The sequence below is a fragment of the Sinocyclocheilus grahami genome, unplaced genomic scaffold (genome assembly GCF_001515645.1).
Source record: "Sinocyclocheilus grahami isolate Dianchi unplaced genomic scaffold, SAMN03320097.WGS_v1.1 scaffold45.1, whole genome shotgun sequence".
NCBI classification, from domain to species: domain Eukaryota; kingdom Metazoa; phylum Chordata; class Actinopteri; order Cypriniformes; family Cyprinidae; genus Sinocyclocheilus; species Sinocyclocheilus grahami.
In genome coordinates this window covers 1,587,765-1,603,675 of record NW_015505224.1, presented here as the reverse complement: position 1 = coordinate 1,603,675, position 15,911 = coordinate 1,587,765, and the positions used below count along the sequence as shown (strand labels likewise).

The window sequence follows — 15,911 nt, the reverse complement described above, 5'->3', positions numbered from 1 at the left end:
AGAGCCAGTGCTCCACACAGAGATCTGATTTCATCATCATCCAGTCTGTCTGGAATGACATGAAGAAACAGAACAAACTGTGACAGACTAAATCCAGTGTGGCAGTGTCTCCAATATGCTTATATATATATATATATACAGTATATATATATATATATATATATATATATATGTGTGTATTTATTTTTTTGCAAATTGCATGATTGCAAATTCCAATGGTTGTATTCATCAGCAGAATGTGAGCTGGTACACCACAAGGTACATACCCCAAAACCTTGCAAACTATCAAGACCAACTAATATTCAAAAATAAGCATGAAGCAACCGCTCACTCTAAGTAAAACACTTGGCAAGCCTTGAATATAAACGAGAACTAAAATATCTGACAAGCAAGCCAGGCAGAGCATCTTAAAAACTGGTTCCTGTATTGTGAAGTGTAGTGATGTACTGTCAAATAAATCAACTATCACATAATAAACTGTCACCATTGACACAAATTAAATTAATAAATAAACTGCATAATGCCGTTCACACACTTCTTGAAACAAGAAACTAGGTCAAAGCCTACCGCAATGGCAATCAAGAGAACATCTATACATTTCAGTGTATGTGTGAAGTTTGTGGCTTGAGCGAATCAGTTAGAGAGAGAATGGGAGAGGGGGAGAGAGAAGAGGAAATGCAGTCTGCGTGCAACTCTTGAAAAGTCCATTTGAGTTCAGTTGCAGAACTGATCTCCAGCTTGACGAAAATGCCCAACTACACAGTGACTGTCGCCACAGGCACTCAGTGGTTTGCTGGAACAGACGACTACATTTATATGACCCTGGTGGGATCTGAGAGATGCAGTGAGAGAACCCTTCTGGACAAACCCCTCTATAATGACTTTGAGAGAGGAGCGGTAAGATACTAACAGTCTTTGCCTATGAACGCAACTATATTAGACCTTTGAGCTCCTTTTGACGAGTTTGATTCATTGCGAATTATAATGTGCAAATAATAATTGAATTATATTGCATAAGTGAATTGCCTTATTCTTTGTCAATTAAAATTGTAAACTTTTTTTTAATGCTTTGGCATTCTTTCTTTTATGGCTGTTGATTAATCTGAGTCAAAACACAGGCTAAATGACTTATGAGTTATGTGTCTTGACTCTTGATGACACATGCAGTACACTTTTACACAGTAAAAAATGAGTTTTCAAAGTTGTCCGAAAAAATGTATATTCTTTTACAAGAAAATACAATTTCAGTGTTTCTAATTCAGTGTGTCACTTGCCGATTCTATTATTTGTATGACATGTGTGGCGCACTTATATATTACAGTCTCTTTAATTATTTAAATCAAACCACAGTCCTTGTTCAGTATCTTTGAAATAGTCATACAGTGTATCTCCAAGGAAGTCAAATCACTAAGATAAAAAAAATTTAAGATAAAAATCAATGATCATTTACAGGAAGACAACTATGTGTGTATTTTTTGAGTCAATGAATTCTAATCTAACATAAGGTGTAATTCAAGGTGGACTCATATGACATCAGTGTGGGAGAGGACCTGGGTGAAATTGAGCTGGTGAAAATTGAAAAGAAGAAATACTGGATGCACGATGACTGGTACTGCAAATACATCACGGTGAAGACACCCTATGGAGATTATATTGAGTTCCCCTGCTTTCGCTGGTTAGTTGATGACAAAGAGGTGATCCTCAGAGATGGACGGGGTATGTTCTGATTGGCTTGTACATTTCTTCCTGTAATAAAAGCCTAAATTTTACCTTGAAATAAGGTTTCAATGCTTGCTGTGTTTCAGCTCGATTGGCACAGCATGACAAGACCGGAGTGGCAAAACAGCACAGGCGCAAAGAACTAGAACAGAGACAGAAGACATACAGGTTTGATGCAACTTTCAGAAAGAGGTTAACCACTGTAGCAAATCTGTATGCTTTCCTCATAAATGCACTTGTGGTCAAGTCTGATTTCATCATAACAGACCATTAATTTTTTCCATTCTCACAGACAGCTATACTTTGATGATTCATATATAGGCTACTGTTTACTCTCCCTGGTTTAGGAAATAATTTTGTGCATTTAGGTTTCATATTGTACCTTTGTAAATCCCGGGTTGCCAGTGTTACACTGTCATTGTTTGGATGAACGATCAGAACGCAACTTAGCTTTGCCAGGTGCGTTTATAATTCTGACTGTACCATCCAGTTTTCCTGAATACACTGTTCTGACAATAACTGTTAGAGTAAATCGCTCTTATCGCAACAATTACATTTTTTTTCCCGTCATTGTTTGACGTTTTGATTCTCATTGAAGCTCTGAAACAAAATACAGCGCGTCAAAGTCTCTGTTTCTGCGAAGCTCATGAATATTTAACGAGGCAAGCGCCGCACAGTTTATGATTGGTTGTTGCTAAACCAGTTCCACGATTTTATAGACCGTACACCCGGCGTAAAAACGAAAATGACAAGTGGGGTTACACAGAGTTCACCCACAAATGAAACTTCTGTCATCATTTACTCACCCTCATGTGTCTTCCCAAACCTGTATGACTTTTGTTCTTCTGCAGAACACAGAAAAAGTAAATATATGACATAATTATTTAGATAAGCCTATTTAGATACTTTGAAGAAGGGCATGAGGGTGTATAAATGAAGACAGAAGTTTCATTTTTGAATGAACTGTCTGTCCCTTTAGAATGAGAGTTTAAAAAGACAATTACCCAGGTTTGAGCTAATCTGAAAAGTCCTTAAAGGATAGTTAACCCAAAAATACAAATTCTCTCATCGTTTACTCAACCTTTTGTGGGTTCCAAACTTAATTTGGACTAGTTCGACTAATAACTCATGGGACTGAATCTGGGACCTTTGCCAATGATACCACCTCTACCACATGTCTGACCATACTGCCCAGGAAATCCTGTTTTTAAATGTGGAACCTTTCATTTATTGCATAATAATGACAATATGATTTGGTGCTGATATAATAGACTGAATTTTAAAACATGATGATGTGCTTGATGTTGAAGATGGAAGGAGTGGCACCCTGGCTTCCCTATGAGCATAGATGCCAAAGCCCATAGTGAGCTTCCACGAGACATTCAGTTTGATAGCGAGAAAGGAGTGGACTTTGTGCTCAACTACAGCAAAGCGTAAGATTCTTTTTATTTGATGACTATGCATATTTCATTCTTGAATACCGTTTTTACTGCTCTGTGCTGTCAGACAGCTGTTATTTCCATAAAGTGACCTTGTGTTTGTATTTATGCACATTTGCATGTTTCTTTCAGAATCTGTCTTTTGCATGTATCAACAAGGTCTGAACACAAACATGCATTGTCTTTGTGGTATTGTACATTTGCACAGACCTTAAAGAACTGTGATGGCCTGTGCTCATGTAAAAGTGTGACTGTTAAAAGGGTGAAATGGCAGATTCGGTAGATTGTGTAATTGATATAAATAGTTTTGAGAAGCGTCGTTCTCAGTGGCATGCATACAAGTGTTTACCACCCATATCTGCAGACACAGTGACAGTTAGATTATCACAACAAAAAGTCATTTTTAAAGCATGCGGTCCAATACAGAATGTGAGAAAAGACTCCAAAGCTTGGATTGCCAATGTGAAAAACAAGTGCTTAGTACTTATACTTCATTTTTATTTATTTGCAGATAATTTAATATTAATGATCTAAACTAAAATATGAATATATTAATTAACTTTGTAAAACATTGTATTAAATTGGAATATGTTTACCATTGCAGTCCACTAGCCATTTCAAAGAAAATAGAAGCAATTATGAAACTATATATATAGATGTACTTAAGTCCTACTTAAATGGGTGCAAAAACACTTTTAAGTTCAACTAATTGTGTTTAATATTTATTTTAATATTTTATTTATTTGCTAATAAAATGCAAATAACTGTCTAAAAACATTACATTTAGTACATTAAATATATATTTTTTGGAAGTGTGTTATTTCTGTAAGAAATACTCTTATTAAAAAGTATGCTCAAACTTCTTTTTCACAAGGGTAGACTATCCAAGTAAATCTCTCTCTTTTTATTTATGATTTTGATATATTATTCAATATTATTCAATATTCAAAACGACATTATAGGCCATATGTATGATTTTTTTTTTTTAAATGACTGTGTTTTATTCCTCAGAATTGAAAATCTCTACGTAAACCAGTTCATGCACATGTTCCAGTCCTCATGGGGAGATTTTGCAGACTTTGAGCGTATATTTGTGAGAATTAAGAATACAATATCAGGTTTGAACAGCCAGCATATATAACTTTTACTATTTCTTTAACAACATTGAAGAATTGCACATTACACACTCATCTCACAAACACTCTCATCTGTTATAATACATAAATTACCTTTTTGGAGTAAGCAGCATTGGATTTTGTTTACTCGTATGTCTGTAAAATGTACCCAGTGTATTTAGATTAATGTTAGGTTTTACACTGCACAACATACCATGTTGTTCTGAGTTATTTACATTTTTAAAGCACACAGCTGCTTCAAAATTTGTTGTATGAATAAAGATGAATGTGTGTAATAATGTTAAAATGACTGCTTGTGTCCTTTGCACAGAGTATGTGATGGAGCACTGGAAGGAAGACTTCATGTTCGGATACCAGTTCTTGAATGGCTGTAATCCAGTGGTCATCAGGAAATGCACAGAAATTCCTGACAAGTTTCCAGTCACACAAAAGATAGTTCAGGACAGTCTGGAGAGGGGTCTCACACTGGAAGAAGAGCTCAAGGTATGCAACACACAAGCAATGAGTATATTGGCATGTGCGGTATGATTCGCTTGCAACATATTTTCATGTGTGTCAATTCGGCATGCAACATTCTGCATGGTTTTAATACAAATGTGACAACTTGTCTTTCAGGAAGGAAACATCTTTATTGCTGACTACGAGCTATTAGATGGTGTTACTCCCAATGCCACGGACCCATGCACCCTTCAGTACTTGGCTGCACCCATCTGTCTGCTTTATAAGAACAGTCAGAACAAAATCATGCCAATCGCCATCCAGGTATCTGAAATAAACACAAAACAAGCACATGTGCTGGAAACATTGATATCAGATACAGCATGATAAGATCATTTCTGCTTCTCCATTTCCTTTCTCACGCTATCTTGTGAAATTAGAAAAACGTGTATAAAAAAAAAAGCTTTAGTTTAGTAGATGCTTTGTCAAAAGCAGTTTAAAACTGAGAATACAAGCAATTTAACAAAGGTGACAACAAATGTTTTATTGAAAAACACTTTATATATATTTTTAAATGAAAAACTTGAAGAAAAACACAGTGAACACTATACTACACCTTACACTCTTGATTAAAAAAAATTGCTTAACTTCTCATCAGTAGGTATACATTGTTCTGCTATGTTTTGTGCAAAAATACTATATGTTGATAATAGAAAACACATTTGATAATATTCCAAAGTAAATGAATTAAAAATAAATACAATAATTTTATATATATATATATATACATATATATATATATATATATATATATATATATACAGTATATACACACACTCACACATATACACACACACATACATAACACACACACACACTACCTGTCACAGTCTGTGCTGGGAGGAGCGCGGAACGAGGAACAAGGAAAAAGGAGACATGGAGTACATAAACAGTCTTTAATCCTTGGAAACACAGGGTAATTATACAACATCCAATGAGCAGACCCGACAAAGGAAGACTGAACAAACAGGAACTTAAATACAAGGGATAATTACTAAACACAGGTGTCAGGAATCATAATCAAACTAAACGAGGACAGGAACATGACCAAATAAGGAAAAACCGGAACAGAAACAGGGGCAAAACACGACACAGAACAGTCCAGAATCCTGACATATCGCCCCCCTCCCGAAAGGTGCATCCTCGCACCATAGAACAACAGAGGGGGGGAAATGGGTGGGAACTTGGGAGGAGGCTCAGGAGGCCCCCCAAAAAAAAGAAAGGTGGGGGGGGGGGGGGGGGGGTGGAAACTAAGGAGGAGGTTCTGGAGGAGAACGGACACCTGGGAGGGGGCTGGCAGACAGAGTCCAGGGAGGAGCCAGGGAGGAAACAGGAGGGGCTTGGAGCAAGAGGAGTCCAGCTGGACCCAGGCCACAGCCATAATGATGGCCCACGGTGGAGCTGATGGAGGGAGGAGTCATGGAGGAGGAATGGCCACCGACTCCAGGGGGCCGACCAACGGCGGCGGAGCAAGTGGTGGAGGAGCCCGAGGTGGAGACGGAGAGCCAACGAGCCAGGGGGATGCCGAGGGGTCTGGCGACCAAGGCGGAGATCCGGAGAGCCGCGGCGGAGTCGGAGCGACTGAGGACCAAGGTGGAGCTGGCGGGAGCAAGGAGCCCAATAGAGCCAATGGGACGGAGCGACGAGGTGCAGCCAGAGGAGTGGAGTCCTGAGGCGATGGCGGGTCGACACCCGACCAAGGCGGAGCCAGAGGGATGAGGGAGCATGGTGGATCTGGTGGATCAACGGGTGACGGTGGAGGCGAGGGAGCTAGGAGCCGAGGTGGAGTCGCTAGGTCTATGGGCCGAGGCAGAGTCCGGGCCTCGGAGGCTGGAGACGGAGGTGAGGGATTCTCCAGCCATGGTGACGCTGGAGGATGGCAGACCCGCGGAGCTCACACCGTAATGATGGTGGGTTGAGGGCGAGCAGAGGGGCTGCCAGACGACAGCGGTGGAGGAGGCAGGAGCGGGTGGGAGGGCAGGCATTTGGGAGTCTCCGGACATTCAGGGCTTAACTCTGGATCGGAAGCCCCCTCTAGGCTGAACATGGGAACAGGATGGCGCTCAGGAGGAGCAGACACTTGAGGGCGCTTACGAGGAGCTGGCACTGGAGGGCGCTTTGGACTGGATTCAGAGACTGGAGCCCTCTCCTCTTTGCTTTGGCACTTTCGCGTGCCGTACTCAGCTCACCCTCAGCCACGGTGCAGGGGTGGAGCTCCTCTCCGTGCTCACACTGTCTGCGGCTTTCTTCCTTGTGGCAGGCATTGTCGCCGGCTCTTGCACATGGTTTGACGGCTTGGGCTCTACTTCCGGGGCAATCCTCGGCTCACTCGCTCGGCATTGCGCTGGCTCGTAGATTGCGGCGGGAATTGGCTCTCTGTCATCGGTGGGCTCGGGCTTTAGCTCCACACAGCAGGGAGATGGTGGGCTGGGCTGGGCTGGGCTCTGGGTCTGGAGTGGATCTGACGAGATCTTCCACGGGGCAGGATGGCGATCTGTTTCTCGCCAGAGTCCACTCGACGAAGGCAGCGAATTCCGCTCGAAGATCATCTTCGGACAACGGCGCTCTGCGCGTGTCGTCCGGGTAGCTGGTAAGTTTGGTGAGGGCCAGAAACAATCTGGTATGGTCCGCGAGCGAGCGCTCCCCCTGCTCCAGCAGGAGGAGGAGGAATTCGGGGCGATGGAGGGGATCCATAGAAACACAACGGAAACAAAGCACTGAGGGAAAAAACACAGAAACAAAAATGGAGGGTAGACACACAGAGGTTACTGTTTTAGGTCGGTTCTTCTGTCACGATCTGTGCTGGGAGGAGCGCGGAACAAGGAACAAGGAAACATGGAGTACATAAACAGTCTTTAATCCTTGGAAACACAGGGGAATAATACAACACCCAACAAGTAGAAATGACAAAGGAAGACTAAACAAACAGGAACTTAATTACAAGGGATAATTACTAAACACAGGTGTCAGGAATCATAATTAAACTACACGAGGACAGGAACATGACCAAATAAGGAAAAACAGGAACCGAAACAGGGGTAAAACACCACACATAACAGTCCAGAATCCTGACACTACCATTCAAAATTTTGGGGCAAATAAAATGTTTAGTTTTTGAAAAAAGTCTCTTATGCTCACCAGGCAGCATTTATTTGCAAAAATATGGTAAAAACAGCAATACTATGAAATTTTATTATTATTTATAATGACTGTTTTCTGTTTTAATAGATGTTAAAATTTTAAATTTATTTCTGTGATGGCAAAGCAGTATTTTTAGCTGCCAAGATCCTTCAGAAATCACTCTAATATAATGATTAGCTGCTCAAGAAACATTTCTTATAATTATCAATGTTGAAAAACGTTGTAAAGATGCATACAAAAGTGTCATTTAATTAGTCCATGTGATCATGCTATTTTACAAGCTTCCTGAAATTTAATCATTTTTGTACAAGAAACAAAGAAAGGAAGTTGTGCAAGGACGTTTTATGTACAGTATATATATATGAATGTAAGGGAGTGAATGGGATATGAGAAAAAGGGAAGTCTCTTACGCAAACCGTTACACAGTCTGAGAACAATGGCATATATGCCTTTCTATAAAAACAGGCTGAATGAGTTTTGAAAATGATCTCCATATTATTAACATAGCTGGGTCAGAGACCAGGAGAGGATACTCCCATCTTCCTCCCGAGTGATGATGAGTATGACTGGTTGCTGGCCAAGATCTGGGTAAGATCTTCAGACTTCCACGTACATCAGACAGTCACACATCTTCTCAGGACACATCTGATATCTGAGGTCTATGGCATAGCCATGTTCAGACAGCTGCCTGCCGTTCATCCTGTTTTTAAGGTAATTTCTTTGTTCTCTGTATAGAATTGATGCTATGATATTCGTGTAGAGTAAATAAAGCCCATGTCTTATGTATGGTTGATTATACATTCCAAGAGGCATCCTCTGCTCTTTCAGTTGCTGTTACCCCACATCCGTTTCACCATTGCCATTAACACCAAGGCTCGTGAGCAGCTCATCTGTGAGTGTGGACTCTTTGACAAGGTCAGCTTTTCTCTTCCTCTAATAGTTTACTTCCTCCAAAGCCACCTATTGTAATCATTAGTGTTCTTCTTCTTCCTCTTTTTTTTATTTTTCCGTCATTAACTTTTTTGGAATTTTCCAAAAAACCTACTTTGTCAAACTACTCCTAGATCGCTTGTCTGATTTTCACGAAAATTTAACCAGATCATCTTCAGACCATGAATGAATGATGCATTTATGTGCATCATGATGCATTTATTATGCATTTATGTACCATGCCAAAAATAAATAAATAAAACTGTTCTTGAGCTACAGTAATTCTGAGAAGAGCACACCAACCGTATTAAGACCAAACTTGGTTTGTGTTATGACAAACATAACCCGAGGGTACCTGCACAGTTTTGGCACCTATAGTGATCAGGAGATATGAAAAATTTAATTTTTCATATGAGATATGAGAAATTAAAAAACATTCTCGTTCACCATTGCTGGATGGTGGACATGCATTTATTATGCATTTATGTACCATGCCAAAAATAAATAAATTAAACTGTTCTTGAGCTACAGTAATTCTGAGAAGAGCACACCAACCGTATTAAGACCAAACTTGGTTTGTGTTATGACAAACATAACCCGAGGGTACCTGCACAGTTTTGGCACCTATAGTGATCAGGAGATATGAAAAATTTAATTTTTCATATGAGATATGAGAAATTAAAAAACATTCTCGTTCACCATTGCTGGATGGTGGACTGATCTTCCCACCCCTATCCAGAATGCTGAATCCCTGACAATTTTCAAGCGACAGCTGAAAACTCATCTCTTTTGACGTTACTTGACTTCATCCTAAATTTAAAAAAAACTTTCTTTCTCTTTATTTATTCCTTCCCTTTCTAGCTTGTACTTATTTGAACAAAGTCCTGACACTTGGTATTACGAGCACTTCCTGTGTCTGTTTGCCTCTTTAAGAAGAATCGCTTTATATATATTCCCCAATTGTAAGTTGCTTTTGGATAAAAGCGTCTGCAAAATGACTAAATGTAATGTAAATGTAAAAATTGCTATTATTACTTATAACTTCTAAACAGTTTGGCCCAAAAGTCTGGTCTCTTTTAAGTTTCGGTGCGGCATACAGAGTTGAATGATGCCCAGTTTTACCACATTGGTATTGGTCAAAACCCTAGACCGTTGGTCTGATTTTCACTAAATATGACTCAGATTATCTTCAGATTATGCTGGCAAAAAGTTATGAATTTCATTTTGATAACAAAACTGCTTTCGTTTACTGCATCAACGAATTTGCTGGCATGGCGCCAAACTGCATCTGAGGCTGCTAACAAACTGATGAAGATGTTTTCTTAATTTGCTGGTGTTTTTTCAATTTGCATGTGTTTTCTTAAGTTGCAGCGCGTTGAGCTCTCTCGGCCACCGTACTTTTTCCATTTTTGTAAATGTAAATTCTAAATAAAAAGGCAAGCAATTTGTGATTTTAAGGCATGTACCGTTGCATAAGAAGTGTTGGGTAAAGTAACTTTTAAAAGTAATGCATTACAATATTATTTATTATTTAGCATTATATTCCCTAAAAAGTAACTAATTACGTTACTTAGTTACTTTTTATGGAATGCATTACGTGGGCAGGGCTTGCTTGTTTGTTTTTAATATAAAAAAAATCTTCTTTTATAAATGTAAAAGCCCTTTCACAACAAAAGTAAAATGAATATGCCTTAGGCTGAAGGAAATGTAAATTCATGTCTGTACATGAAGAATATGACGCAGGAGAAAAAAAGTTCAACCCTATTCAGAAATAACAAAAATGAAACACAAATGTGTCATTCTTGCTTAGTATGGTTGAATTGGGTCATCGAAGGTCAGTAGTAAAGACATTGGTTAATAAAATAGGATTAAATACATAAATAATATGTATCTTAATTATTTCAGGTTTGTATAATATTCTGAGTTTGCATTTGACTGCTTTTACTAATTTTCAAGAATTCTAAATGTTTTTGTGCAGGTGAGATGAGTAAAAACATGTTGACATTTAGTCTAACATCATGTTCACACAACTCACACAACGCCTCTGCACTTACTCACGATTTCTCTCAACATGGCAACACGAGAGCTGTCAGTCAAGACATTAGAAATAGAGTAACTGGCATCACTTATTTGAAAAAGTAACTTAGATATGTCCTTCTCAATTAACAAGTAACACTTTACTTTACTAGTTACTTGAAAAAAGTAATCTGATTACATAACTCACGTTACTTGTTACCCTCAAATCTGTGCATAACAAAGGCATATGTTTGGTTTTACCTTTGGTCACTATGAGGATTTTAAATTATGTAAGCACTTTCACTGCCTACAGCAAAACCGCTAGTGTTTCAGTTGAAAAACTACACTGCCAGTGGTAAACCTTAGTGTATTTTTTTCAGTGTTGACACTGGGTACTTTATCATTAACGGCACCAATGTATTGTGAAGACAACAATATTGAACAGGGTTACTTAAAGGTGGGGTAAGTGATTTCTGGTAGCCAATGTTGATATTTCAAATCACCAAAACAAACACGGCCCTACCCCAAACGGGTCTCACTCCTATTTTGATAGCTCCGCCCCACACATACGTAAGCAACCCAGGCAACGATTATGACACACGAGCATATTCAAACAAAAACCAGCATATATTAGTTCTGTGAAACAAAGCTAAACCAATGTTACTCACCCATCGAGAAGAAACAAAGCAACCTCGGCATCCGATCGCAGGCCATTCCGCTCCTTGAGTTCTCTCCAGCGCTGGAAAGCTGATCCGAAATTTACGCTGGTCCTACTTCTTGCCTTATCGTAAGCCTTCTTTTGTTCCGCAGACGTTTTCCACTTTTGTTTTTTATCCGCCATCTCTATCTTTCTGTCGTTGCTCGGCTCGGCTAATGTCCATCCTGTGCACTGAGCGCTCTCTCGTCCACATCATGAGTAGACACGCCCCTTACTGCTGATTGGCTACAAGTTTGTTTTGGTACTCGGCCCGACTTAGCGTTTTTGAATAAATACATAACCCACCTTTAAGAGGAATATTGCATGTATACATTATAATATAGCAAGAAAAATTTAACAAAGAGTAAGCTATTGCAGCCAGTTTTTGAACAAATCAATTGAATTAACAAAATGACTCACTTATAAAAACGGTCACTTGTTTTGTTCCTGAATGATTCACTCATAACTTGTATGCAGTACTGGTGTACTGATTTAATATGCAAAAGAAGGTCACTGAAAAATCCCCACCACTAATTCACAGACTGACAGTCCGGATGTGCGCAAACACATAGTGATACAAACTTAAATTGGAACTAACTGTTCAGTTACTGTAACATTTTACTAAAGTCTTACAAGTATACAGCAGTGTTTAATTTTTATTGTGGGGTGTATGTATCTCTGTGTTTGTCTCACAGGCTAATGGGACAGGTGGAGGTGGCCACGTAGAACTGGTCCAGAAGTCCATGAAAACCTTCACATACAGGTCCTTGTGTTTCCCAGAGGCCATAAAAGCACGAGGCATGGAAAGCCGGGAGGAACTGCCCTACTACTTCTACAGAGATGATGGCTGCAGCGTCTGGGAGGCAGTGACAAGGTATGTAACAAAATAAAGCATGGACTTTTCATTTGTACAGGAATTAAAAAGTCAAAAATGGCCATTTTAACTATTTTATTTGATATTAATTTGATCTCTTCCTAGTTTTGTGACAGATGTAGTGGACATCTACTATGACAAAGATGAGACAGTCCAGGAAGACGAAGAGATCCAGGCTTTTGTGAAAGATGTTTGCAGCTTTGGAATGCAGGATTTTGACAAGTGTGGTAAATATACGCCTAAAACAAACCCCAAAATTGCATAACACAAAGGAGAACACTTTAGCATACCTCCTATTTATTAATATGGGAAGAATATACTTAAATATGAACTGAATGTAATGTGTACAGACACTTAATTGCATGTCAATTTCAATTAAATTCAAATGTATTGCAGTTTCAATTTATATTAAACGCAATTAGCTGATCTTTAGAAAGCTTTTTGACCCACTTAAGTAAGACTTTTCAGGATTACTATTAACATAAATTTCAGAATTACTTCTGTTGTTTTTGAAATATGGTTAAAGTGTACTGTCAAATGTACAGACAAGCATTTATGGTAAACTAAAATACAGTTGAATGTAATTTCTATTGAAACTTATATGTCATGTATTTAAATATATTTGTAATTACACATTTGTATTTTGTAATGATGGACTTGCATGATGGACATGTAGTACATTTAAAATATATTAACTTTGACTGTAATATTGAATAACACTACAGTAAAAAATATAATCAAGTAGGCTACAATTTAAAATGTAGCCTACTTTAAACTTTTAATTTGACATTATCACAAAGTATATTAAGTGTGTCAAGAAACATAGTCATTACTATAAGCATACTTAACCTTTTATTTCAATAATATGTTTTCTGCAAGTAACATACGTATTCTAGATTTCAAGTACATTAAAATTGTACATTCAATATAATTAAGTTAGCATTTTGACAAGGGTATGGTTGTTTTTATATATAATAATAAAAAGAAGTTTGGGATTAAACCATTTGCACAAGGTGACAGAATATATTTATGACAATACATTTCCATTACTTTTCAGCAGGTGGGCTGAACCTCAAATCTTAGTTAGAAAATCCTCAACCACTAATTCATTTTAGGGCTACTAGCCTTTAATTTCAGGCCTAAGTGTGTTCTCATGAATGTAAATGTGTCTGACCTCTGAATGAACCCCATAGTGATGACACATTATCATTGTCTGCAGAGTTTCCCAAGAGTTTACAAACCAAGGAGCAGCTGGTGGAGTATCTAACTATCGTCATCTTCACTGCTTCTGCACAACATGCTGCAGTAAACTTTGGACAGGTAACACACTATACTATTTCTGGAATATTTTGTTGTAAAGTAAAATGAGCAGCAAAAGTCCTAGGCTAATATCAGTGTTCTGACACTTTACTCCAGTTTGACTGGTGTTCATGGATCCCAAATTCCCCCCCAACCATGCGGAAGCCTCCTCCTACGAAGAAGGGTGAGGTGGATTTGAAGTACATAGTGGAGAGTCTGCCTGATCGAGGACGTTCCTGCTGGCATCTGGGAGCCGTGTGGGCCCTCAGTCAGTTTCAAGAAAATGAGGTCTGAGATAAGTGCATATCTATAATATGAATGTATAAAACCTCAGGTGTGCTGTGTGAGCAATGACAGATACTGAAAAGTATGATTTTTGCAGTTGTTCCTAGGTATGTATCCAGATGAACACTTCATTGAGAAACCTGTGAAGGAGGCCATGGTGAACTTCCGCAAGAATCTTGCAGAAGTGGCTAAAGTCATCAAGTGCCGAAATGAGGGAAAAAAGCTGCCTTACTACTATTTTTCTCCAGACAGAATCCCGAACAGTGTGGCTGTCTGATTCACCAGTCGCACGGGACTAGAAGTGCTATGCTAGTAGTAGGAAGTGTTTTATCAGAGTGTTTTATTGTTAAAGATGGGAAAAAGAAACTATTTGATGTATACAAAGTTTGCAGCACTCTTAAAAATAAAAATTCTTTATTGGCATCTGTGGTTCCATGAAGAACCTTTAACATCTACACAATTCCATTGCACAAAAGATCTTCAAAGTGGATAAAGTTTTTTTTAGATTATTAAAATGTAAGAAAAACAAAGTTTTTAAGTTTTTTAATAACTGATCACTGAAACGTTTGTGAGGGAACCCAAAATGGTTCTTCACTGTGAAACACCCCTGTGGAATTTTTATTTTTAAAAGTGCATGTGTAATGTAGAGAAGTTTCATAATTCTGTATAATTTACATTTTTTGAGTAGTAGTAGTAATAATAATAATAATAATACAATATGCAGTAACAAAGTTGTAGCCAGAAATTATTTCATGCCTTTTTATTATCCTAATGGCAACTTTTTTTTTTTTTTTTTTTTACATTTTACTTTACCCACATGTCAAACAAATGTTATGTTTAGATTTATTTTATTTTTTCATTTTTTCAGCAACATTATCTTCATTCTTGATCACAAGGGAATCTTCCTTGCTTGTTTTGAAAATGGCAGATTAACAGATTAAAACAGATTCATTGATAAAATTTACATTTGTTTTAGATTGGTTATTTACTTTTAAGGTCATGAATGTCTACTAATGAATACTAATTCATGTCGGATAAATCATGAGCAGTAAATTGAGAAACACATAAGCTTTGCAGTGACTGGAAAAACTGTCTTTGTGAATAAATGGGCAGCTGTTTACAACACAGTCGTCTCACGTTGCCACTGATTATGGATTAGAGACGATATCAGGTCACTAGGATTCATGGTTTTATAAAAAAAAGAAGAAGATTTATTTCAGTTTGGTTTCTCCAAATTTGACTTTTTACCTCCAGAGCAATCTACACAGTTTTAGCATTTATTATAAACAGGAGGCTGTTGCAGAAATGATCTGTATTTTACATATTAAAAGACAGCACCTTAAGGTAGGCCTAAATAAATAACCTACATAAATTGGCCTATCGTGTCCAATAGCATCAGATCTCCAATGAGGAGATCTCTTGAGGTTCAGCACCTACAAGACCCTGAAAGAGAGGAAGTTCAATGAGCTCTGATTGGAACAAGTAGTTTACAACCAGATGCTCATGCGTGCAAAAATGAGATATTGGATGGACCTTCACTACTAGAAAGTTCATAACATAACTAGTCAACCAACTAACAATCATCTACAGCAATTTCCAGCAGGGTTTCCGTGGAAAATACAATTGTATTCATTCAACTTTAGCCTTTCTCATGAAAAATGTGGACCTTTTTTGATTGACAAAACACTTCCACACTGCATCTTTGATTATTCCTTTTTTCAAGAGTTTACCTTCATTCATTCAGAATCAGAATGAGCTTTATTACCAGGTATGTTTACACATACGGGGAATTTGTTTTCGTGACAGCGACAGGACAAAAACACAGATAATAATAAAAAAAAATAGAACAAGTAAGTAGGGAATAACAATATAAAAAC

General features: G+C 38.2%; 1 protein-coding gene across 2 annotated transcripts; it reads left to right on the top strand.

Annotated features, from left to right (window-relative positions):
• The first annotated feature begins 727 nt into the window (after positions 1–727).
• On the top strand, positions 728–14,418 carry LOC107582511 (arachidonate 5-lipoxygenase-like). 2 transcript variants are annotated; one of them, XM_016268392.1, is made up of 14 exons: positions 728–897; positions 1,518–1,716; positions 1,806–1,887; positions 3,030–3,152; positions 4,170–4,276; positions 4,605–4,777; positions 4,910–5,056; positions 8,441–8,644; positions 8,762–8,848; positions 12,272–12,450; positions 12,556–12,677; positions 13,670–13,770; positions 13,867–14,037; positions 14,132–14,418. In XM_016268392.1, exons 1-14 carry the CDS (start codon positions 748–750, stop codon positions 14,309–14,311), a joined length of 2,025 nt encoding a protein of 674 aa, XP_016123878.1. In that variant the 5' UTR covers positions 728–747; the 3' UTR covers positions 14,312–14,418. The 2 variants fall into 2 exon arrangements, with proteins under 2 accessions (XP_016123878.1, XP_016123879.1); XM_016268393.1 differs by having other exon boundaries at positions 853–897; positions 1,506–1,716.
• Positions 14,419–15,911: the final 1,493 nt, after the last annotated feature.

Bases quoted from the DNA above. Each gene is read 5' to 3' on its own strand.
- LOC107582511 (XM_016268392.1), top strand. From the start codon at position 748: ATGCCCAACTACACAGTGACTGTCGCCACAGGCACTCAGTGGTTTGCT. The intron at 898-1,517 runs GTAAGATACTAA...GTGTAATTCAAG, and splicing joins ATGACTTTGAGAGAGGAGCG to GTGGACTCATATGACATCAG. The intron at 8,645-8,761 runs GTAATTTCTTTG...CTGCTCTTTCAG, and splicing joins CCGTTCATCCTGTTTTTAAG to TTGCTGTTACCCCACATCCG.